We start from the raw sequence: 25,206 nt of genomic DNA on the forward strand, positions 1-25,206 counted from the left end.
CAAAAGAAAAAAAATTTTAAGGGTGAAAATAGAACTTTATCTGCACTGAGACTCCATAATTCTTTCTCTGGATGTGGATATTTTCCATTATGAGTCTTTTGCAACTGTCTTAGATCATTGCATTGCTGAGAAAAACTAAGTCATTCATAGTTGATGATTCCACAACTTTGCTGTTACTGAGTACAATGTTCTGCCTCTGCTCACTTCACTTTGCATCAGTTCATACAAGCCTTTCCAGGTGTTTTGATGAGTAGTAGTTTTGAATAAGTCCAGTAAACAAATACTTATTGTCTACTAAGAGCCAGGTCATGTAGGAATAAAGGCAAAAGCAGTTCCTTCTCTCAAGGAGCTCAGAGTCTAACGGGGGAGATAATTTGCAACCAAAACAAACAAACAAAAAACTATGTACAAACAAGACATATATGCAGGACAAACTGGGGATAATCAGAGGGAAGGCATCAGGATTTTAGCTGGAATTTGAAATGGAAGGAAACCAGGAGACATAGGTGAGGTTTCTATTTTATTTCCTTCTTTTGAGATAATGGGAATAAAACAAACAAAAGACCCCACAAAAACCAATGTGGAAGGAATATACAGTTAAGAGGAGTAGGAATAGAAAGGAAAAGAAGCAAATTACTGTAGACAGCACTGCCATCTTGTAGTAAAGCAAAATGTGAGAAAATACAGAGGCAAAATGTACTCTCTTTAGCCCCATTGCTACCTGTGAAGGGACAATGTTAAAGACACTTTACTAAGTGATTTTAGGGGGTTGATATTTTAAATAAATTTGACTTTTTTTAGAGATTCATATATAATCTAGTAGAGGAAGCTAGATAATGCAGGAGATAGAGTGCTGGGCCTCAAGCAAGGAAGACTCATCTTCTCGAATTCAAATCTGACCTCAGACATTAGATGTCTGAGCGAGAAACTTAACCCTGGGCACTTACTCCTGTTTGTCTCAGTTTCCTCTTCTGTAAAATGAACTGGAAAAGGAAATGGCAAAGCACTCCAGTATCTCTGCCAGGAAAACCCCAAATGTAGTCACAAAGAGTCTGAACAAGAAGAACATACATAGTATGAAATTAAATCCTTGAGGGCAAAGACTATATCTTATTGAATTTTATATCCTCAGGGCATTTAGCATGGTGACTTACACATAATAGGAACTCAATACCTTTAGTTCAATGAATGAATAAATGAAACAAAGGGTTTGACAACTAGTCAATGAATTTATCTTGGAAAAATTATACATTTGTATCATTCTTTATTATTTCCAGAACATTTTTAGATATAAAATAATTTTCTGAGGTAAGCAGAATAGTTATTTCTTTTTTTTTTGTAAATAAACAGATGAGAGATTAAGTAACACAACTAAGAGGTAACATAAGTAAAACTAGAACTGAGGTCTTACTCTTAGTCCAATGATTTTTCTACTGCAATACAAGCAGTCTGTTAGGATAATTCTGTAGTAAGTTCCCTGAATTTCCTTGATTACTTGTATCTTTTCAACCCAAAATTATTAGAAAATTTTTGCCTTTCATTTCACTTTATGCTGTATGGGCCTGGTCTATGAAAGTTCTCCTTAGTTTTTTTGGTCAACCATTAACTTTATAACATGGGAATTCCCAAAGAGTTTGTAGGTTTTTAAATTTACATAAAGAAGTCTAGGTGTGAGAACTGCATCCCCCAATCAGACCTTAACCTGTTGGTGACTTAGAAGATAAATCCAAAGGAGTTACCAGAGACACACAGGCTATTTGATTTGCCAAGGTAATACAGCTAGTAAATGTCAGAGGCAAGATTTGAACCCAGGTCTTTCAGACTATGGGTCCAGCATTCCATCACCCCATTCTGCTTCCTGAATTTAGTAAGACAAATGCGATTAAAAAAAAAAAGTTCCCAACATTGCTTGTCCAATCATTATTTAGCAATGTAACTTTAAATTCCTGACAATTCCTATCACCAAGCTATTAGTATTGATTGAATATTATATTTGTATCAAACACTTGAGAGAGAGATGAACAAGAAATTACATGATCTCTGTCCTGGAGGAGCTAAAAGCCAAGCTGAGAATTTTGGAATGCTGTATTCAAAATGATAAGATTGCCAAGTAATCAAAGAGCACGTAAGTGCAATCTTATCAAAGCACTGTTAAAATGAGCAATAATGCTGAGAGGCTGGGTGCTTAAAAGTCAACACTGCCAGGTGTCTTTGACTGTGCTCCAGGATTTCCTAAAACCTCTTAACAATCAGAGGGGAGGGTGGCTGTCTTAGGAGGAGATAGGCTTCCCTTCCTTGGAGGTCTTTAAGCTGATGCTAGAGGATTCCTTCTTGTGAATGGGTCAGACTAAATCTTCACTTTCAACTCATGAATTCTGGGATTCAGATTTAGAGAATAATAATGATAATAGCATTTGTGTAGAGCCTGCTATGTGCTGGGAACTGTGTCAAATGTTTTACCAAAGGTCTTCACAAAGACCCTGGAAGGTGGGGGCTAGTATTATCATCCCTATTACACTGTTGAGGAAACCCAAGGTGAGCAATTTGGTGAAGATGCTGCAGCTAGTAAGTGTCTAAAGCTAAATTGGAACGCATATCTTCCCTTCTCTAGGCTTAATACTCTCTGTGCTGCATTTTTTTTTTTACAGAAGAAGAAACTGAGGTTTAGAATGGGGAAATAGTTTGCCCAGGACCACATAGTTTATAAGCAGCAAAGTTCATACAGGAATCCAATCAGATTTCTGCTTCCACATCCATTGTGGTATCCAAGACTTGGGATACCACACTTTGTTCAGTCATTATTCAGTACTGTCTGCCTCTCCTGATCCCATTTGGGATTTTCTTGGCAAAGATACTGAGTGGTTTGTCATTTCCTTTGCCAGCTCATTTTACAGATGAGGAAACTGAGGTAAACAAGGTTAAGTGACTTATCCAGGGTCACACAGCTAGTAAGTGTCTGAGGCCAGATTTAAACTCGGGAAGATGAGCCTTCTTGACTCCAGGCCCCATACTCTATCCACTGTACCACCTAGCTGCCCCAAGACACCACACTGCATCTCTACAATTTCTAGAGTAGCGCCATCATCTCTATGGGGCCTTTCCTGACTGGTTCTGCTGTAAGCTTCCTTAAGAACGATTGTTCCTTCTTTGTTTCTGTATCCTAAATGCTTAGCAGTGATTGGAACATAGCTGATGCCTAATGACTATTTGTTGTTTGATAGTGCTCCTCCTCACCCTGAAATTACCTTATATTTATTTTATAAATTTAATATATAAAATTATATTTATTATAGAATAATAAAAAAAATATTCTACATTTATTTATCTCTTGTGGTCGATGTGGTATGTTCACCCAGAGTAAAGGTTAAGTTCCCTAAAGGTAGGCATTGTTTCGTTTTTGTCTTTGTATCTGCAGTACCTAAGACAGGACCTGGAATGCAATAGGTGCTTAATAAATGCCTTTTCAATTTAATCACATTGAATGTAAGCAATATCAGTTGGCCTTTCACATATAGAACTCTTGTGAAGAGAATAAGAGTGAGACCGAGGCCTGGGTTTTAGATAAATTTAGGTGTGGATTTATTGATCAAGCAGATGACTGCCTGGAGTATACACTCAAATCAGGCAGTCCCAAATTGGGGTACAGGCAATGCTTATAAAGGCAAAAACCACAATTGGGGAGGAGAGATAGCGTAAGCAATGACATACAGAAGCTGAGAACAGCTATTGGTCGGATCTATAGCTCAGGGCTAATTTGGGAATCATGGTGTAAGGGTACAAGGGTGCAACCTCCCATGTGATAGGGGTCCCTCCTAGAACAGGGTGGAGAGTACAGGGTGGAGGGCACAGGGGGAGTGGAATTCCCAGAACAGTCTGGGGTCACGGAAAAGGCCAGGGTCATGTTCTGGGTGGAGGGTATAAGGGACCCTGCTTGGTTAGCATCCCAGAACAGGGTGGTCTCTTGCATGGGATAGACTTGCCCCCATGATCTCTGAACAGGCTTGCACCATAACCATTATACAAAGTGCTGCTTCAAGGCTTACTGATTTAGGGAAGTACTAACTTAGGGAAAGATAAGGGAACAGGGGCTATGCTTTGGCTGACTCACTTTTACCCAGGACTATGCCTTTAAGCTATTAGAAGTGGTTACAGGATTTAGGATAGAGACAAAGACAAATATAAAGGGGCTTAATGTTGGGCTCCAAATCAGGGGGGCATGTGATTTAGGTTCTGTCACAACAGAACTAGGCACATCCTATCATTTTTTCTAAGCTCCAAAGGTGTTGAAAGAGGAAAAGAAAATCAATCACTAAACATTTCAGTACCTACTATGCACTACTAGGCACTGTGCAAGTCATTGGAGACATAAAGTTAAAAACAAAACAGTTCTTTCCCTCATTTATAGTTTCTAATATAGGTAACAAGTGCTCATATAGGCAAGTACATAAATAAATTTAAAATATATTCAATTACCTAACATGGTTTCATAGATTTGAAAGTTGTCTCTTGGAATGCAAAAGACATTCCATCTATGCCTCCCCTCTGTGTAACTCTCATTCATTATCTCCTGAAGGTTTGCTACAAGGGATCTACCCAGCTTGCTGGAGGTCTTCCTCAGTTTCTCCCATCAGAAGAGTATCAGTGGAGCAGTGTGGTATGTATCTGTCATACCTCCACATTAATACTACATGACCAGTCCATCTTTTCTTTCTGTTATACAATTCCTTGCTGGTTATATGTTGCAGCCTACTCATCCCTACCATGTACCTTTCCATCACCCTCTGAATTTTCATCTTTAGTTCTTTGGCTGCAGTGGCATTCTGGGTCCAACTGTCATACAGAAACACTGATAAATATAATTTCATTGGGGGAGACTAGGTGGTGCAGTGAACAGAGCACCAGCCCTGGAGTCAGGAGAACCTGAGTGCAAATCTGGCCTCAGATAACACAAAAACTAGCCATGTGACCTTGAGCAAGTCACTTAACCCCAATTGCCCTACCTTCCCCCCTCCAAAAAAATAAAAATAAACTTTTCATTAGAAAAATGGGCCTTTTCTGTTCATGGTAGTTTGGGGCCAGTAAAAATTCTTTGCAAATTTACATATATATTTTACATATTTATGTTATTATATTTATAAATATATTTACATAAATATAAATTATGTATAAGTATAAATTCTATTTATAGTTATAAATATATTTATATATTATATATAATTTCACATATAAATATATATTTATATATATTTATATATGTGTATGTGTGCATGTATATACACAAAGTAAATACTGGGAAAGGCCTCCTGTAGGCTGTGGTGTTTGAGCTGAGCTTTGAAGGAAGTTAGGGATTCTAAGAAACAGAGATAAGAAGGGAGTAGATTCCAGGCACTGGAGAACGGCTTGTTCAAAAGGGAGATGGAATGTCAGGAGTGAGGAAGAGCCAGTAGGCCAGTTTGCCTGGAATGTAGTGAATGAGGGGTAATGTGTAATTAGCCTGGAAAAGTAGACTAAAGCTAGATTGTGAAAAACTTAAATGCCAGAAGAATTTCCATTTGATCTTTGAGGCAGTAAGGAACCACTGGAGTTTTATGAGCAGGGAAGTGACACATCCAGATAATGCTTTCGAAATAACAATCTGGAAGCTGAGTGGAAGGAAGATGGACTGGAGAAGGGAGAAACTTTTTGCCATAGTCTAGGCAAGAGGTGATGGGGGCCTAAACTAGGAGTGGTAGCTTTGTGAATAAACAGAAGGGGGATAGATATGGGCTATCTAGGTGGCCCAGCAGATAAGAGTCCAGGGCCTGGGGTCAGGACTCACCTTCCTGAGGTCAAATCTGGCCTCAGACACTTCCTGGCTGTGTGACCCTGGGCAAGTCACTTAACCCTATTTGTCTGTTTCTTCATCTGTAAAATGAACTGGAGAAGGAAATGGCAAATCACTTCAGTATCTGCCAAGAAAACCCCAAATGGGGTCACCAAGAGTTGGATGCAATTGAACAACAAAATGTAGAGATTTTACAGAAGTAAAATCAACAAGAAATGGTAACTGACTGGATGTCAGAGGTGAGAGAGGACAAAGATCTAAGGGTTTGGTATTATGGAAATGTTGATTGGTTTTGCAGTCAGAGGACCTACCTTCAAATCCTGGTTGTGTCATTGACTACATATGTGACCTTGGGTAAATTATTAAATCTCTCTGGCAATCAGCTGTAAAAATGAGGGGTTGGGACTAGTTGGCCTTTCAGGTTTTAAACATGTCATCTCTGAAAAAAATTAAAAAGGTCTAAAAAAATTTTAGTGACTGGAAATATTATTGTAATCCTTTTGACAGAAGGAGGAAAGTTAGAAAGCAGGGTGGATTTGGGGGTAAGGACAAATAATAATTACTTCTGTTTTAGAACAAATATCTAAGACATCCTATCTTAGATATTAAATGGAGATAAAAAGTGTCCAATCTCCCTGAAAAAAAAAAGTTGTGAAGATTGTAGGATCAAATCAGACCAAATGAGATAATGAATATTGAATGCTTTGGGAAAATATTTTTTAAAATGCTACGTAAATAAAAGGCATTATAGTATGGTAAGAAGATATAGGAAAAACTATGACAGTCCTATGTGAAAAAAAAAAAGACCAAATAAGAAAATGTTTCTGGGAGTTACTTAGTAGTGTCCAGTGAAAGCCTCTCCAATTAGCGGCATCTCTTCATTTCGCCCTTTAGCTATGCTTTTTAAACTCATCAGGAATATCAGCAGTCCTGGATTCCGGATTAATTTAACCGATATCAGCAACCCGAACTAGATTATGTTGAAAGAGCGTTTTCTCCCGAGAGTGAGAGGTTCTGAAGTGGAGGGTGGGAAGGGGAGTGGGGGGGAGGGGGAGTAAAGAAAGGAAAGCTTAAGCTGCCGTGGCTTCCAACACTCCAGGAATGCTCTTGCAGGAAAGGTGATGCTTGTTTAAAAGGTGCTTGCAACTCCCTGGCCGGTCTGCTTGTGTATTTTCCTCTACAAAGTGGTTCCAATTACCTTGGCACTCCTGGTATCTGGATTCATCTCCAGTGAATGCCTCTGCAGCGCCACGCCAGACATATGGGATCAATCAAGGCTTCGGTGCCGCTGTGTTTTCTTTGGGAATGTTGACAGCCTGACAGACATGGGGTTCTGGTGACACGGAATCTCAGAAACTTCAGCATGAACAGGGAAGGAGGGGAGGAGAGAGAAAGAGAAAGGGAAAGGACATAAAGATATTTATCTTGACTGCCCCCTTTCCTTCAAACATTTTATAGGTTTCAGGGAAAGAGAGAGGAGGAGGGGAGGGGGAAGAAAAGACAGAGAGAGAGAGACTGAGAAAGCATTTCTTTCTCAGCTGAGCCAGAAGCCCCTGAGCTGAAAGAGGGGCGAGCTTGGAGATTTTCCTCCCGACGTGTCGGATTAAAGGGATCTGAGACAGCGACCGATACCTGAGGCACGCGGGAGGAAGGCTGCCTCGGGCCTGACATCGTCTGACCGGGCCAGGGGAAAGGAGGACCGACGGTGCCAGTGAGAGGGCAGTCGGAGTTGTGTGCCTGCTGCTGCTGCTGCTGCTGCTGCTGCTGCCGGGCGCAGGGTAGCAGCAGGTCTCCCTCCCCCCCTCTACAATGTGGCGTCTGCTGCCTCTTTATTGCTGGGGTCTCTCTCTCGTGTCCGGCTGGACGGCGTTTCAGCAGAATCCCACGTCGGGAAATTTCAGCTTTAGCTTCTCCTCGTCCTCTTTCCCGCAGGCGGCCTCGCAGCGGCGGGGGCAGGAGCTGGAGCTCCGGGGGGCTCTGGCGCTGGCACTACCGCCGCCCCCGCCGCCGCCGCCGCTTCACCCCGACCTGCAGGAGAACAAAGTGGAGAAGCTGGGCCAGTCCTTCAAGCGCAACGTGAGAAAGCTCCGCGAGCGGAGTCACAGCCTCGACCTGGTGTTCTTGGTGGACGAGTCCTCGAGCGTGGGCCACGCCAACTTCCTCAACGAGCTCAAGTTCGTCAAGAAGCTGCTGTCCGACTTCCCCGTGGTGCCCAGCGCCACCCGCGTGGCCATCGTGACCTTCTCCTCCAAGAACAACGTGGTGCCGCGCGTGGACTATATCTCCTCCAGCCGGGCGCACCAGCACAAGTGCTCTCTGCTCAACCGCGAGATTCCCAAGATCACCTACCGAGGAGGGGGCACTTACACCAAGGGCGCTTTCCAGCAAGCCGCGGTAAGAGCGCGCTCTCTCCCCCAGCCCCCGATCGAGGGCTCTCGCCGCCCCCCTCCCCCAAGCGCTCCCAGACACCCCTCCACAAAAGCACACACACGCACACTCAGAGGAGAGAGGATGCCCTACACACCCGCATTTCCTCTTGTCCTTCCCCTACACAATTCTCAGGTGCCTGCTATAGACTATGTCGGTTCAGTGGCTGTATGTTCAGAAGCATCTTCCTGAGCCAGGAAGGTGCAGTGCTGGAGTAATTACTACGCAGGAAAGGGGATGAGGAGATGTAGACAGTAACGCAAAGGGGGGCTTGATGTATTTCTATGGCTAGAGTAGGTGATGGCGTGAGATGGATTAAGTGGTAAATACACCTGTAAAGCCAAGGTTCGTTTTTGTGCATGTCAGTGACCCGGTTGGCAGTCTGGTGAAGCCTGTGCACTTTTTCTCAGAATAACCTTTTTAAATGCATAAAGTAAAATACATAAGACTACAGAAGAAGCCAATTATGTCGAAATAGTCATAAGTATATTGTTAAAACAAGGTCTCACCCCAGGTTAATAAGCCCAGCTGCAAAAGATCATAGAATCATAGAGGGGCTGGAGATACTGCTTCTGGGATCATCTATAGTTCAACTCCCTATTTCACAGCTGAAGAAACTGAGACCCAGTGACATTAAGTGACTTACTTCAGTCAAGAAGGTAGTGTCAGAGATAGGATTCAAACTCCAGAGGCAGTACTTGGTCAGGAGACAAAAGGCAAAGACTGTGAGGTATGTGGCTTGAAACTGTTTATCTCAGTTCTCTGAAGTTTATTGTATTTAATCTATGAGATGGAAAATGCATACTTTATCCAATTTATATTGAACTCTTTAAAACTGTTTTGATATATGAAAGTTGATTTTGTTAGTTGTTTAACTTTAGTCCAGCTACAGCTACAATCTCTACTATCTGTAGGAGCACTTTAAGATGATTTAGGATGATCGGTTTAGAGCTGGAAGGAACCTCAGAGTTCCTTTATTCTAACCTTCACTTTACCCATGATAAAATTGAGACCTAGAGAAATTAAATGATCTTCCTAAGGTCCACAGCTAAGTGGTAAGGTGGGACTTCATCCACATCCACTAGATTCATTAGTCTTTCTACTACACTCCTCCCCCACCCCAAAATTTAGTCAAAATTACACTAATAGAGGTGCTGTGATATCTCGGGACATAGTTTTTACTTTCTCTAGACAACAGAAAGACAACTTTCAGCATAAAGTTTAAAAAAAATCTTCAGTTTTGTGGTGTGGTTTTTCTTATGAAACCTACTAACTTTATTAGGGAAAAATGCCCATTTGAAAGTTGTCCAGCCTGTGGGGGGCAGGAAGTCATTCTTAATGACTGACTTCTGGAATCCTTTAGTTCATGTGAAACTGATCATCAAAATGAAAATTTAAGATTAGGAAAATGAGTGAATTTCCCTAGGAAAGATTAATTTTCCAAAACCTATGCAAACTTACCCTGAAGAACTGAACACATGAAACATGAACACATCCTTTTCTCTTTACATAAAATTTTGCAGCATCTTTCACCAAGTTGCCTTCCTTTATCATCATGAGGAAATAAATAATGTGCTGTGTAGAAATAATAGGATTGCTTCATTATCATTTGCTAGAGGCAATGGTACCAGCATAGAGACTGAATTGAGCTGGTCTCACAACCAGGAAGACCTTGATGCCAATCTTACCTCTAGACCTACTGAAGGACCCTGAAAAAGGCATTCAGTGCTCTAGATGATAGTCTAAAACCGCAAATTGAAAAGAAAGTAGGCTTTCCTCACTTGGAAGTTCCATGTATCAGTGACATTACAGGTCTGATCTCTATCCTAAGACTTGTAGAGAGTAGGGGTTAAGGGAATGTCATAAGAGCTTATTATTGGAAAGGATAATAGAAGAATGTAGAATCTAGAGGTGGAAGGTACAGTAGACATTATATAGTATATACTCTGTATTCTTTTGCAGAGAAAACTAGGTGGTACAGTGGATAGAGTACTGGGCCTGGAATCACTAAGACCTAAGTTCAAATCCAGCCTTAGATCCTTGCTGGCTGTATGACCTTGGATGATTCACTTAACTCTTGTTTGCCTCAGTTTCCTCAACTGTATAATGGGGATAACAATATCACCAACCTCCCCGCGTTGTTGTAAGGATGAAAGGACATGATATTTGCAAATTACTTATCACAGTACCTTACATGTAGTAGGCATTATAGAAATAATAGCTATATTATTTTATAATTCAAACCCTTCATTTTACAGATGAGGAAACTAAGACCAACAGACATCTGTGGTTACATAAGTAGTAAGTAGCAGAATCAGGACTAGAACCCACGTTTTCTGATGACAAACACATTTCTTTTCCTATACTCCACTGCTTTCTAGTCCAACTCTACCTGAAGCTGCTACAAGGTCCCTGGAAAATGATCATTCAACTTCTTTTTGGAGATTTCCAAAGGTGTTTGAACCACAGCTCATTTATGATCACGGTGTATTTGAGTGGATATCATTAAAGTTGAGAAATATATTCTGAGTCCCTCTGTCTCTCAGCAAGAGATGAAGAATAGAGCAAATGGTTCTAGATTGTGTGTATGGCTCCTTATGGATAAATGACCTAGAGTTGGAGATAACCAATGGAGGGGAGGAATAGGTGTGGTTGGGGAATCGGGTGTACACCATTGTTCACTGCTGATTTTGAGTTTATCAAAAAGCCCTCAAGCCTACTAGCTCCTTTTCTTTCTAGAGAAACATTGTATCACAGAATCTCTTTGTTTTTTATTTCTCTTCCGAGCAGCAACTTTATGCATTTCCTTTTCCTAAACTGCCTCTTTTGAATTGATCCCATTGTGAAAGCCAGACAACTTCATCTCTCAAGCTCTGCATGTCAAAATAAAGATACAAGCCCCTCATTTCCATTTCCGTTTTGCTGAATGGTTGTTAAACAAACATAGTCTGAAAATTCCTTTGAAAAATTCCTAAACTGTTCCAGGATTCCAGAAATATGATCCATTGGTGGAGAATGTGCTGTCTCATCTAAAAGTCCCCTAGGGTTCCACTTACACAGATGAGCTGATGAGGATCTCTGGTGAGAGCCACCACTGCCTTCCTGAACAAAGGAGGGTGCTCTAAATCTGAGAGAAGAACAAAGCTGACTAACTCATTTTCAAGGTAAAGTGTCCAATGAGAGGCATCATGGGATGGCAGAAAGGCTAGCTTTAGGGTCAGAAAGACCTGGGTTGAAAAACCTGCCTCTTATACACACCAGCTATGTGACCAAATCACTTAACTTCTCAGTACCATTGAAAACTCATAGAATAGAATAGAAGTTGAAGAGAAATTGATGGTTTCTATCAATGGAGGGAGTTTCTACACTGGGATTTCCCCACCTTAATGAAAAGATCCATTTGAACCAAAAGGGGATTAAAAAGAAGGACAATGCAATGTATTTTTTGCCCAATGGGATAAATCTGATCTAAGAGGTACAAATAAATGTCAATAGCTAGAAGTGTAGCTCCAAGTTTTTGGCATGATGGCAGTATCCTGGGCCTGCCTCAGAATTAGACTGTATCCCTGAACCTGGAGTTTCTAGAGAAGCGAGTTTCCCCAAATTTCTGAACTCAGGCTTTAGCCCAAGGTAAAAGGGGAATAGCCCACAAAGGCTAAGAGATTTATAGCCCTTGCTCTAACTCTGACTTTTTAGCCTCCTGGCTCCATTCACTTTTGGCCAAAGCTACTGATCAATCTATGCAAACAATCGCCCCATATATAAACAGACCTTTTTTCTTTTTCTTTTTCTTTCTTGCCCCATCTGGCACAGCCTCCTTCCTGTAGTAACTACTAAATAATTTAAAATTTTCACATACGATCATTAGAAAAATCAGAGGTTAGATTTTGAATTCAGCAGAAAAAAGGAATACAAAATGCTTACTACAGAACAGAATGAAAATTCTATTGTGGGAGCTCTGATTCTGTTTTAGAATGTGACTACACCTTGCTCATCAAATTCTACATTGCTTAGTAATATATAGACAAAGGTAGGCTGATTTGTTAAGAAACACTTCTGTGAATAATTTACAAGAACAACTTATGCTGTGCTACAGATGTCTCATTCTCTTTCCTAAAGAAAATCGAGTGAAATTGAATATATTTGAATGTCTATACTTATCATGTAGCAGTTAGGCTAACTTTTCATTGACTTCAAGAAAGTAATGGCCAGACAGGTCCACTACAAGTTAAAAGGTAATAGGCAAAAGCTAATTTTAAAATAGGCTTTAGGTCACATAGAATAAGACAGTATTTTATATTTGGCCTTTGGTTCAGCAGGGGAATAGAGCCCAACACTTAACCTGAGTTCAAATTTAGCCTCAGCTACTTACTAGCTATGTCACCCTGAGAAAGTCACTTAACCTCTCTAAGTCTCAATTTCCTCATCTGTAAAATCTAAAAAAACTCTCAAAGTTGTGACAAATCAAATGGGATATTATTTGCCAAGGTCTTTACAAAAATTTCAAAGCAACTCACTATTATTATTAAGGAATCTCCATCAGGACAGGTCATGGAAGCCTCCAGAGTAAAAAGACCTAACCTTTTAGGAAGCACCATGTGCTCAAACAAAATACCCCCTTTTGACACTATGTTTACTACATTTTTACTTCCTAACTTTCAGCAGATTGTTCCAATTTCTTAATACTCTGGCAAATAGCTGATTCAGTCACTCATTTTACCCCCTCGATTGTGGCATCCCACAATCACCCAATTATGTGACCTTGGTCTGCCCCTGACATCATTTCTGCTTCTCTTCCTTTTAAATCCTTCCTTCTCATCCCTTCACCCACTTGACACAAACCCTACAAAGATGACTCCTACATCATACCTGGAGATGTCTCATCTTCTTAGTTATTCTCTTCACTAATACATGTTAAAATTCCTTCACACTTTCTCATCCTGTGCTGGAGATTTTTCTCCATGTCTTCCTGTAAATCCTTCACAGGATCTACCAAATATGATGCTAGCTTTTCTTGATATCTTAGTATATCGGAGATTAAAATGAAGTATTTTAGCATTTTTGAAGTAGTCTTCTACTTGCACTATGTGATTGGCCTGTTTCCTTCTCTGGTCATATGTCGCATACACTTCAACATTAAAAAAAGGTGTTTATTATACATATACTATGTACAAAACACTGTCCTAAGCACTGGATGAGTGATTTCACTAAGATAGGGAAATGCCAGGTGAGGAAACTCCTTCTGCCAATGCAGGTCAGCACACTCTATGCTGCTTATAATATTAAAGAGTAGCTTGATCACTAAGAGACTGAGTAACTTACCTAGGGTCACATAGACATTATGTATCAGAGACAAGACTGGAAACCCAGTATTCTGGGCTTTGAGGCTAGCTCACTCTCTACTATGCTACTCTGCTTCACTGAGAATGCAAAGATACATGAATGATAATCAAGGCTAAGAGAATACAAAGAGAACAGAGGATCATCCAGGACAGAGCCCTGGAGATGCCTATACTAAGAAGGCATGTGAAGGGCAGCTAGGTGGTGCAATGGATAGAGTGCCAGCCCTGGAGTCAGGAGGACCTGAGTTCAAATCCAGCCTCAGACACTTGACACTTAATAGCTATGTGACCTTGGGTAAGTCAACCCTGATTGCCTCCCAAATCAAGGAAACAAAATAAACAATAAAAGAAAGAAGGCAGGTGATAATTCAGTGAAGGAGACCAAGAAGGACCAGTCAAGCAGGTAGCAAGAAAAGTAGAAACAGATCCAGAAACCAAGGAGGGATGTCCTTGTCTTTGTCAACAGTGTCAAAAGCTACAAAAGAATCAAGAAGGATGAGGACTGAGAAAAGAACATCAGATTCAGCAGTTAAGAAACTGTTAGTGAACTAAGAACACACTATTGTGTTATGATCAGAAAACATGTTAGGGTGGAATGAGAATTAAGAAGATATTTAAAAGATAGACATTTGCAGAAGGGAGCACTTTGAGTTGTGGAAAGACTTTGACTGGTATCCATGAATATAACCCAGCCTGTTCTCATTACTCTATTCAATTCTAGACTTAGGCCAGAATCCATCTGTACCACCTGTTCAGAAAATACATGCTGATTGAAAACATAGTTTAGAATAAAGTAATAAAGGAGGCCAAAGGCTTATAGGCTCAAAGCCTCACATTTATCATGAATCTTTTCTCCAATAAGAGATTTGAAGGTACTGAACATAGCAATTATTGAATATTGCACAAAGAAAAAATTTCTATAGCTTAACAAACAAGAAATGATGTAGAAATTACTAATGATGTGGATATTACTAATATGGAAATTACTTCAGAATCAGCTCTCAGAGATACATAGTTAGATCACTGAGGCCTTGGAGTAAAAATAAAAATCAACACCAAATGAGGAGAAAAGATACAAATGAGAAGATACTGCACTCAATGACAGCAGCATCTTCAAGCTGACCTGTTTGTCAATATTATTGACTTATAAAATTGGGAAATGGACAAATTAATGACATTGATTCTATCACCATTTGTTAGAAAAGTTTAACCAATTTAAGACATTTGACATAGGGAAGTCAAAAACATCCTAGAAACCATCTCAATTAGCAAATATGTGAACTCTTTGGCAAGCATATACACCTATATCTATCTATCTGTCTATGAAAACTCTACCTCACTTAAATCCAATTAATGCACAAGTCAAGATATTACCTGCAGATGTCATTGATCCTCTTTGAAAATGAAGGATGCAACCAGGATGGCAGAGTGAGAAGTGAGTTCCTCTCATTCTTCCTTATTAACCTCTGAAAGTCCAGAAAATATCACCCTAGGAAAAATTCTGGAACAGCAGAAAGATGGGGTACAGCAGTCTCATAGTCCAGGAAGCTTGAGGTATTAATGGGAAAGGTCCTTCTCACTCTAGGGGATGGGGAGCAATACAAGACAGGAGACATCCTAGCAAGCCACCTCAGAAAACCAGGGGGAGATCCTGAGCCCCAGGGGGGTGGAGCAGACAAGTACCAAGACCAAGACCTCTGAGTGCCTCTGCACAAATAGGGAATCGTAGACACCTTCTCAGAAAACCACCACTTGTTCTGGCATTCTCCAATGACCAAATCTCTGGTACTTTAGCACAACTCCAGGGAGGCACAACTCCAGTCTAGCAGACATCTTTCAGCTTCTGAACGCTTTAAAGAAACCTGGATGACTAGGTGTCCCCCAGGGGCCAGACTCCCCTTCTTTACCCTGAGAGCTTGAGTGTTGCTGACCCCAACTCAGAACCAGGTAAGCTGCTAGGCCCCTACAGCCTCCAGTTGCCAGCACCTGAGGCCCCAGAACACAAAACCAGTGACCAGGTCCTGGACTCCCAGCACAAGAAGCTTGGGTCAGTGTTCCCTGCAGTATAGGAGAGCTCAACTTTAAAAGCCAGGAAATAGGCAAAGACCATGAGTAAAAAGCAGAAATGGACAATGACCATAGATTCTAATTATGGGGACAGGGAAGATCAAGGCACAAATTCAGAAGAGAACAATATTGTCAGTATACCTCATATATACATCAGAAACCTCAAAGGCGAATAGGAACTTGTCTCAAGTCCAAAAGGCCTTCTTGAAAGATCTCAGGAAGGATTTTAAAAGACAAATAAAAGAGTTAAAAGAAAAATTGGGAAAAGAAATGAGAGGTATGCAAGAGACAGTCAATAGCTTGGAAAAGGAAGAACAAAAATTGGCTATAGAAAACAAGTCATTAAAAAATACAATGGGTCAAATGGAAAAGGAGGTACAAGATCTAATAGAAGAAAATCATGTGTTAAAAATTAGAATTGGGCAAGTGGAAGCTAATGATTTTATGAGATATCAAGAATCAGTCAAACAGAAATAAAAGAATGAAAAAATAGAAGAAAATATAAAATACCTCGTTGGTAAAGCAACTGACCTGGAAAATAGATCTGGGAGAGATAATTTAAAGATTATTGATCTACCTGAAAACCATGGTGAAAAAAAAGAGCCTGCACAGCATCTTTCAGGAAATCATCAAGGAAGACTGCCCTGAGGTCCTAGAACCAGAAGGTAAAATAGTCATCGAAAGAATCCACTGATCACCTCCTGAGATGTCAATATTGTAGCCAAATTCTAAAATGACCAAGTCAAAGACTGCAAGCAATCAGAAGAAAAAAAATTTAAATATCATGGAATCACAGTCAGGATTGCACAGGACCTTGCAGCTTCTAAATAAAAAGATCGAGGGTGTAGAATTTTATATTCCATAAAGCAAAAGAGCTTGGATTAAAACCAAGAATCAACTACCCAGTGATAATGAGCATAATCTTTCAGGGGAGGAGATGGAAATTCAATGAAATAAGGGCTTTTCAAACCTTCCTGATATAAAGACGAGAGCTGAACAGAAAATTTCATCTTCAAATCCAAGATTCAAGAGAGGCATAAAAGGTAAATAGGAAAGAAAAAACAACATAATATTATTAATAAGAACAAATTATTTATATTCCTTTAAGTGAAGATGACACTTGTAACTCTAGAGAACTGTATCATTATTATGACATTTAAAAGGGGTATACATAGACAGAGGGTGTGGGTATAAGTTGACTTTGATGTGATGATAAAAATATGTAATTAAGTGGTGAAAAGGGATTGTACTGGGAGAAGAGGAAAGGAGGAGGCAGATAAGGATAAATTATGTCATGAAAAGGCACAAAAACCTATCACAATACAGGGAAAGAAGGGAGGAAGATGAGCATTGTTAGAACCTTACTCTCATCAGATTTGGCTCAAAGATGGAATAACATCATCAGTTAGGTATAGAAATCTAAATTACCCTATAGGAAGTAGGAAGGGAAAGGGGAAAGAAAAAGGAGGGATGAATAATAGAAGAGAAGAAAGAAGTAGTAAGAGTAAAGGGGAAGAAAAGGGAGGAAACTGATGGAAGGGAGGGCAGACTGAGGAAGGCAGTGGTTAAAAGCAAAACTCTAGCAAGGAGGGAAGGGAGAAAGGAGAGAGAGAAAAGCATAAATGGGGGCAGCAGGGGGAATAGTATGGAGAGAAAGACACAGATAGTAATCATGCCTGCGAAGGTGAATGGGATGAACTCTCCCATAAAACAGAAGCAGGTAGCAGAGTCGATTAAAAACCATAATCCTACAATATGCTGTTTACTGAGGTAATTAAAGTGGGGGTAGCAATCATGATCTCAGACAAAGCAAAAGCAATAACAGATCTAATCAAAAGAGATAAGGAAAATACATCCTGCTGAAAGGTACCATGGACAATGAAGTAAAATCAAAATATATGTACCAAATGGTTTAGCATCCAAATGATTAGAGGAGAAGTTAAGGGAGTTATAGGAAGAAATAGATAGCAAAACTATACTAATGGGAGATCTCAACCTCCCCCTCTCAGAACTAGATAAATCTAACCACAAAATAAAGAAATTAAGGAGATGAATAGAATTTTAGAAAAGTTAGATATAATTGACCTCTGGAGAAAATTGAATGGGGATAGAAAGGAATATATCCCTTTTCTCAGTGGTACATGTCACCTACACAAAAACTGGTTACATATTAGGGCATAAAAACCCCACAATCCAATGCAGAAAGGCAGAAATATTAAATGCATCCTTTTCAGATCATGATGCAATAAAAATTGCATGTGATAAAGGACCATGGAAAGATAGACTAAAAATTAACTGGCAACTAAATAATCCAGTCCTAAAGAAGGAATGGGTCAAACAACAAATCATAGAAACAATCGATAATTTCATCCAAGGAAATGACAATAATGAGACAATTTGCCAAAAGTTATGGGATGCAACAAAAGAGGTTCTTAGGGAAAGTTTTATATATCTAAATGCTTACATGAACAAAATAGAGAGAGAAGATCAATTAATTGGGTATGCAAAAAAGCTAGAAAAATAGCAAATTAGAAAATGAAGGAGGAACAACAATAATGAGAGTGAAGAATGACAGATGGGAGTGTGTAAGGAGGTTATATTACACATTAGAAACTTTCACTTGCACGTGAGAAGTATCATAAAATACATTATTAATGACAAATGTAACCAAAAAGTGAGCTAGACAGATAGTGAGAGCATGGGATAAGCAAGGAATGATTTTGCACATCATGAAAATCATTTCAAGGTGACTGAACACACATCCTGTGAAATGTTATTTCTTCTTGCTTTTGGTCATTTGAGGAAAACAACTCCATTATCCAATTTTCCAAGAAAAACTTATAATCCATTCTTCTCTTTAGCTGAAAATTTCTGATTTTTTTGTTTAACTTATAACAAGAATATTAATAAAATAACAGTTAACATTTGTGAAGCCCTTTGAAGTTGTAACATATTTTACATACATGATCATTATCTGAGCCTCAGCAGTTCAGAGCAAAGGTTGATACCTTTTTAAAGGAGGACAGAGAGGTTGAACTTGTGATTTTTGATGTAGGTAATTCCCAGAGAAGTCAGCACAGATCAACAACTCATCTGTAACTGAAAGTTTTAAAGAGGTTGCAGGCACACTGAAAAATTAATTGATTTGCTCATTGACATACAGTAACTAAATTTCAGAGGTAATATTTGAACCCAGATATTCCTAACTTGAAGGCCAGTCACTATGTTATTTTGTTTTCAGCAAAATAAATCTAATAATGCTAAGAGAAAAAGAAAAAGAGGAAAGATAGACAGACTTTTTTTTTTTCCTTTTGAAGAAACAGACTATTCGTTTGTACCATCCTGGGTCAATAACCATACCATCTCTGTTCTACTGTTGCTAAAATGTGTACTTCATATTCTCTCCTATTCTGATATAGTTGAGCAGCTTGACTCTTTGCTAAAAACTGTTGGGCTTGTCCAACAAGGACTGTATAGATGTCAAAATGGAGGAGACATCATAGATTGGGCTGAAAAGATTTTAATACTACCATCTGCATAAACATTTGGATAAAACATTTTAGAAACAAACCTTAGTGTAGGTGATCTGTTTGGATATTCTCCTGTGAATGCCATTGTAAGTTTAAATGTGCCATCTTCAAATGAGGTTCCCTTGGAACCAAAAATAACCATATTCCCCAACATAATGTTGTTCTCCTACAAAGTCATTTGAGGAACTAAGTTCCTTTCGATTCTCTAGATATAATTCCATTCCTCTAGTGGTTCATCCATTCATTAGTCATTCCTTCATTATAGTATGACACGGAGGAGGTCCTGGCTTATTAGAGGCTGTGTCAAGGGAGTGAAAATATGAGCAAATTCTACCATGATATAATGTTTTCAACCATGGACCAGTGGAATGTAAGTTCTGCAGGAGCAGGGGGAGTCTCACTTTTCATATTTGTATCCACAGCACCTAAAACCATAGTAGCTATTTAATAAAGGAATGTTTTTCGATTGATGGATCCAAAATGCCTTCTGTGCCTTCTGTTCATAGGTCAGCCTAGCTCCAGTCATGGAGGCTCATCAAGTGGAAGACTGACTGCTAGTGGATTTTTCTTTCCTTCTTTTTCTTTCTTTCTTTCTTTCTTTCTTTCTTTCTTTCTTTCTTTCTTTCTTTCTTTCTTTCTTTCTTTCTTTCTTTCTTTCTCTTTCTTTCTTTCTTTCTTTCTTTCTTTCTTTCTTTCTTTCTTTCTTTCTTTCTTTCTTTCTTTCTTTCTTTCTTTCTTTCTTTCTTTCTTTCTTTCTTTCTTTCTTTCCTTCCTCCCTCCCTTCCTCCCTTCCTCCCTCCCTTCCTTCCTTCCTTCCTTCCTTCCTTCTCTCTCTCTCTCTCTGCCTAAGGCAACACATGAAACAGACAATAAAATACAAAATAGCCTTCAGTTTTATGCGCCTTCCTCCCCTCCCCTTCTGTATCTACATTGCTGATGCATGGCTGGCAAAATGATGGAAACAGAGAATGGGATATAGAAAACCATGAAGCTTTTATCCCTCTCTTGTTACCCTAAGTATAAAATGGTAAGAACAAAGTCTATAAAGAAATGTTATGAATTATTTACCTTTTCTGTAAATGCAATGGACTTGCCAAATCATCATTGCTTCCTTCACCTGACTTTCAGACTTCATTTGGTCATTCTCTTAATTACTTGGCCAGCCCTTCCTCACCTGCTGGGCTTGCCCATATGGTGATGCAAATCATTCATCTTTTTGTTTCTCTCATGTTAAATTTCATTTACTTGATAGGTGGAATTCAGTACCATTGAGTTAATAAATATGTTATTGGATCAGAGGTTTTTTTTAATAAAAAATAAAGAAAACCTTTATTATGAGGACCATGACTGTCACACCTGAACAATTTTGTGTTGGGGGCCAATAAGAAGAAAAAAACTCCCAGCTTGTTCATCATATTGTTCTAAAAATCTTTAATTATTCTGGATTTGACAAACATTAACAAATGTAGACATTTTCATATACAAAGAAGGGGAGAATTCTTTTCATTATTATAGTATTTATTTATATAATATTTTAAGGTTTGCAAAGTGTTTTACAAATATTATCTCATTTAATCATTCCCAAAACCCAATGAGGTAGGTGTTATTATTAACCCCAAGACAGGAAAAGGTTAAGTAACTTGTCTAGGATCAAAAATTTACTAAGTGTCTAAGGCTAAATTTGAATTCATGTCTTCCTGACTTCAAGTCTAGCGCATTATCCACTGAACCACCTAGCTTGCCTATGTTTCTCTGGGCTGATTAGACATTTCAAAGGAGCCTAGTAGCTTTGCTGCTTTTGCTCAGTCACCTGCCAGGTCTCCCTATTAAAAAGCTTTCCCTCTTCATGGACTATAGAAAACGCTTTCCTACCGATTTGTCCTACTAATTTGTCTCTTGAAGTGAAAGGGAAGGGAAAAGGGAAGGGGAAGGGAAAAAGGAAAGGAAAGAGAAAGAGAAAAAAAGTGAGAATTTATTAAGCGTCTACTATATTGCAGGCACTGTACTAAATATTTTACAAATATCTCTCATTTGATGTAATGATTGCTTAAATTATTTGATTTAAAACTATCCAACCCACATAAATAAAAAAGATAGTTCTGATTTTAAACATAGAGACTATTTATGTAGAATGAAGTTTGACCCTTTCCCCCATATGAATTTTCAGGTGGTATATACATAGAAAAGATTCTATGACAATGTAGATGTGTGACCTTTGCCAAGATTTTGTACATCTCTGGTCATCAGCTTCTTTACCTATAATATAAGGGAATTGGATTTGATCATTTGTAAAGTTCCTTGTAGCTTTAAAATTGTAGAAATGTAGGAGTGATTGAAGTAAAGAAATTGTTCTTAAAATAAATGGCATCAACTCATGGATGTTATCTTTAGCACATTAGAGCAGTTATCCCTTTATCAGGGCACACGTATTCTTCATTAATATTAATAGAGTTATTCTCTAGCACCAAAGGAAATTATTTTAAAGGAAGTGATCTTTCTTACTATCAGTGCTTCTCCGGGAGTAATTTAGAATTATATTATAATTGTCTAGAATGTTGGATAATAAAGATTGAGTATTCAGAGTAATGCTAATTTTTTTAAGTATGGCAGAAAATTAAGTTACTGTCAACCAAAGTTTAAACTTCAGATAAAATGTGTGTTGAAATAGTGATAGCTACTTTGTTCAAATAAGTAAGTAATTCTAAAAATAAAGTCCAGAAATCCGTGCATGTCTAACTGAGCAGAAGTAAGGTGGGACTTTGAGTATCATGTCATACCTTTTCAGTGTATAAATTACTCCCAAGGAGTAAATGAGGTACATTCAGAGCTGGTGAATCAGTTAGGATACCATTCCCTTAATTACTTTTGAAATATTTTAATTGGTATTCTAATTCCCTCAAAAGCCCAAAACCCTTTTATTGTGAAGTTAGTGCTAAATAGAAATCTTCCAAAGCTAGGATATTAATTTAAATATATTCAAATAATCAGCTTTAGATAATTTCACAAATCTGTATCAATTTTGAGGTTGTCCAATTAACAAATGTGACAAAAGCCTAACTTAAAGTAAGACAGCTTATTATAGAATCATAGAATTGAAGAATTGGAAGTAGGGGTGTGATGGAACCTGCTTGCATAGTTCTTGGAAGAGTCAGTTGTTAAATTTTCATTGTGAACATTTACACCTTGGGATTTGGCAAATACTGCAAATGAAGACAGGGCTTGATTTATTATTTGTTGATTTTCTAGACTTAAAAAAGTGAATGGGGAAAGTTAATAATGAAGATTAAACTTAAAATTATGTCATCTATATTTGTGTGTGTATGTGTATGTGTTTTCATGTGCACAGAGGAATCAAGGAGGCTGAGGACTAGATATATAGATATCTCTATCTATATATGGGGGAGACAGAGTGGGGGAAGGAGAGAGGGTGGGAGGAGAAGAGAGAGAGAGTTAATAGTTGGGGAAATCAGGGTAGGCTTTGTTTAAGAGGTGACACTAGGTTGATTCTTAACGGAAGGTATAAGAATTCTGAAAGATGGAGGTGAGAAGAGAGTAGAAATATATCTGCCTTTCCATACCCTTTTCATTCTACCTAGTCTTGATTTGTTGAGATGCAGATATGATTATAATGCGAAGCAGAATGTTCCTATGATGGATGTAGGTGTATTGTTAGGGTGGATTTGTTTCTCACTGTTGTACTAATTCTTAGTTGCAAAGTCTAGTTAAGTTACATTACATTTCCACCATAATGTTATTTCGTTTTCACAAAATGACACATTAGGTTTGGAAGAGATCTAAGAGGTCATCTAATCTAATAAGTATCTGAATGAAAATTCCTTCTGCTATGTTCCTGGAAAAATGTCATCCAGACTTTGCTAGAAGACATCTAATGTGGGAGGAATCCATTGCCTTCCTAAGTAGCTAATTCCACCCTTGGAGAGTGCTAATGATTAGGAAGTTTGCTTTTATAGAGCCTGACTCTATTTTGTACCCTCCACCTCTTACTCTTGGGTCTACCCTCTGAAGTCAAGCAAAACAAGTGTAATCCTTCCCTTACATGATAACCCTTCAGGGTATTAAAGACAGGAATCAATATCCTTTCCTCTCCACCCCCAGCACATAGGCAACCAAGTTTTTTCACTTTTTCCACAGAATTTATATAAAAAGTAGAATTTTAGTGCAGTAAAGGGCACCGGCCCTGGAGTCAGGAGGACTTGAGTTCAAATCCGGCCTCAGACCCTTGATACTTACTAGATGCGGGACCTTGGCAAGTCACTTAACCCCAATTGCCCTCCAAAAAGCAAAAAAAAAAAGTAGAATTTGCTTGATACCTGAATTCCTCTTAGATTCAGACCCCAGGTATAAAACAGGGTGATCAACAGCATTGCTTACTCAAGCTGTCACTTGCCACAGGACCCCAAGGGCTGAGGACCCCAATACCCTAAAGACTCTATTTAGAGTAGCATAGTATGGATGATATGCAATTAAAGACTCTATTTAGAGTAGCATAGTATGGATGATATGCAATTATGCTCTAGGAGGTATGAGGCCAGTTTACTGGGGCAGATCACTTGATCCTCACATGGAATGATTATATTCCTTCCAAGTTGGCATTTGTTGGGACTTCTCTATATGATAAATGATCAAGAACCAGTAAAGTTGCAATCAATGTAAAATGAACTGATTTATTCCTTTCTTCATTACATTGAATTATTAGTTCAATGAACAATTTCCCTAGTTTTCTAGCTTGCTCATGTGGACTGGGCTAAGGGTGTACTCATATTGCATGGTTATGTGGTAGTGAAAAATATTTACTTAACCTTATAGGCCTAAAAAAATTGTCCCTGTATCCTCTCTTTATAGTATCCTTTTATTAAAATGCAACCTAAAAGTTCCTTTTAAGGCCACCATGGGGAAAGGCAGCTGTGATGTTGTGATAAGGGCAGTGAATTTGGATTCAGGACTTAACGTTTAAATCATAGCTCTACTAGGAGTGTGATTTTAGGCAAATCACTTAACCACTCTGGATCTCAGTTTCCTCATTTGTGAAGTGGGTGAGAGGTTGCACCAAAAGGTCTTTTAAAGCCCCTCTCAGCTCTATATCTTATGTCTTGTTTCTGCTATTTCATCCTGTGTATCCCTTGAACTCTCAAACCACTAGTAGTTGTTGGGATGAAGGCACTTAATAAAGTCTAAAGCTCCAAATAAATGTGAACAGCCATGGAATAAGTTATCTAGGACGTGTCAAAGGTTGCACTGCTGTTTTTTTTTTTTTTCTATGAGAGATTCTCTTTCTCCTACTAGTAGATCTCTGTGTCCTTTCTTCCGTCCTTCCTTCCTTCCTTCCTTCCTTCGTTTCTTTATTTCTTTGTTCCTACCTTCCTTCTTTCCTTCCTGCCATCTTCCCTCCCTCCCTCTCTCTCCTTTCTTTCTCTTCCTTCCTTCCTTCCTTTCTCTTCCTTCCTTTCTTTCTTCCTTCCTTCCTTCCTTCCTTTCTTCCTTCCTTCCTTTCTTTCTTTCTCTTCTTCCTTCCTTCCTTCCTTCCTCCCTTCCTTCCTTTCTTTCTTTCTTTTTTCTTTTTTCTCTTTCTTTCTTTCTTTCTTTCTTTCTTTCTTTCCTTCCTTCCTTCCTTCCTTCCTTCCTTTCTTTCTTTCTTTCTTTCTTTCTTTCTTTCTTTCTTTCTTTCTTTCTTTCTTTCTTTCTTTCTTTCTTTCTTTCTTTCTTTCTTTCCTTTCTTCCTTCCTTCTATTCTGTATAAGAAAACTAGAGACAGAATTTTAATAAAGCATCCCCACCCTCCCCCCCTTCCTGGGAGTAATTCTTGCTTGAATGGAAAATATAGAGAAACAGTTGGTTGGGTTTTTTTTTCCCCTTCCATACTCAGGAGTGAATGAGAAAGATGGAAAACTTCTCATTCCATAAGTTTTGTGGGAGCAAGCCAGAGTTTTGGTTTCATCATCCCCCTCCCTCACACACACACACACACACACACACACACACACACACACACACACAC

The 25,206-nt window shown here is 38.9% G+C and overlaps 1 protein-coding gene and 1 pseudogene across 1 annotated transcript in view; one reads left to right on the plus strand and one right to left on the minus strand.

The window, feature by feature from the left end:
• The first annotated feature begins 6,912 nt into the window (after positions 1–6,912).
• Positions 6,913–25,206, plus strand: part of SVEP1 (sushi, von Willebrand factor type A, EGF and pentraxin domain containing 1) — a 355,921-nt gene continuing 337,627 nt past the window's right edge. Inside the window, exon 1 of the mRNA XM_069086632.1 lies at positions 6,913–8,218. Coding sequence (XP_068942733.1) covers positions 7,634–8,218 — 585 coding nt within the window. The 5' untranslated portion in view covers positions 6,913–7,633. The remainder of the gene's footprint in view (positions 8,219–25,206) is intronic.
• LOC138161328 (ubiquitin-conjugating enzyme E2 A pseudogene) lies at positions 18,775–19,344 on the minus strand (annotated as a pseudogene).

The sequence above is a fragment of the Petaurus breviceps genome, unplaced genomic scaffold (assembly GCF_028583685.1).
Source record: "Petaurus breviceps papuanus isolate PSGF00001 unplaced genomic scaffold, PetGlider_PUasm1.0 118, whole genome shotgun sequence".
NCBI lineage: Eukaryota > Metazoa > Chordata > Mammalia > Diprotodontia > Petauridae > Petaurus > Petaurus breviceps.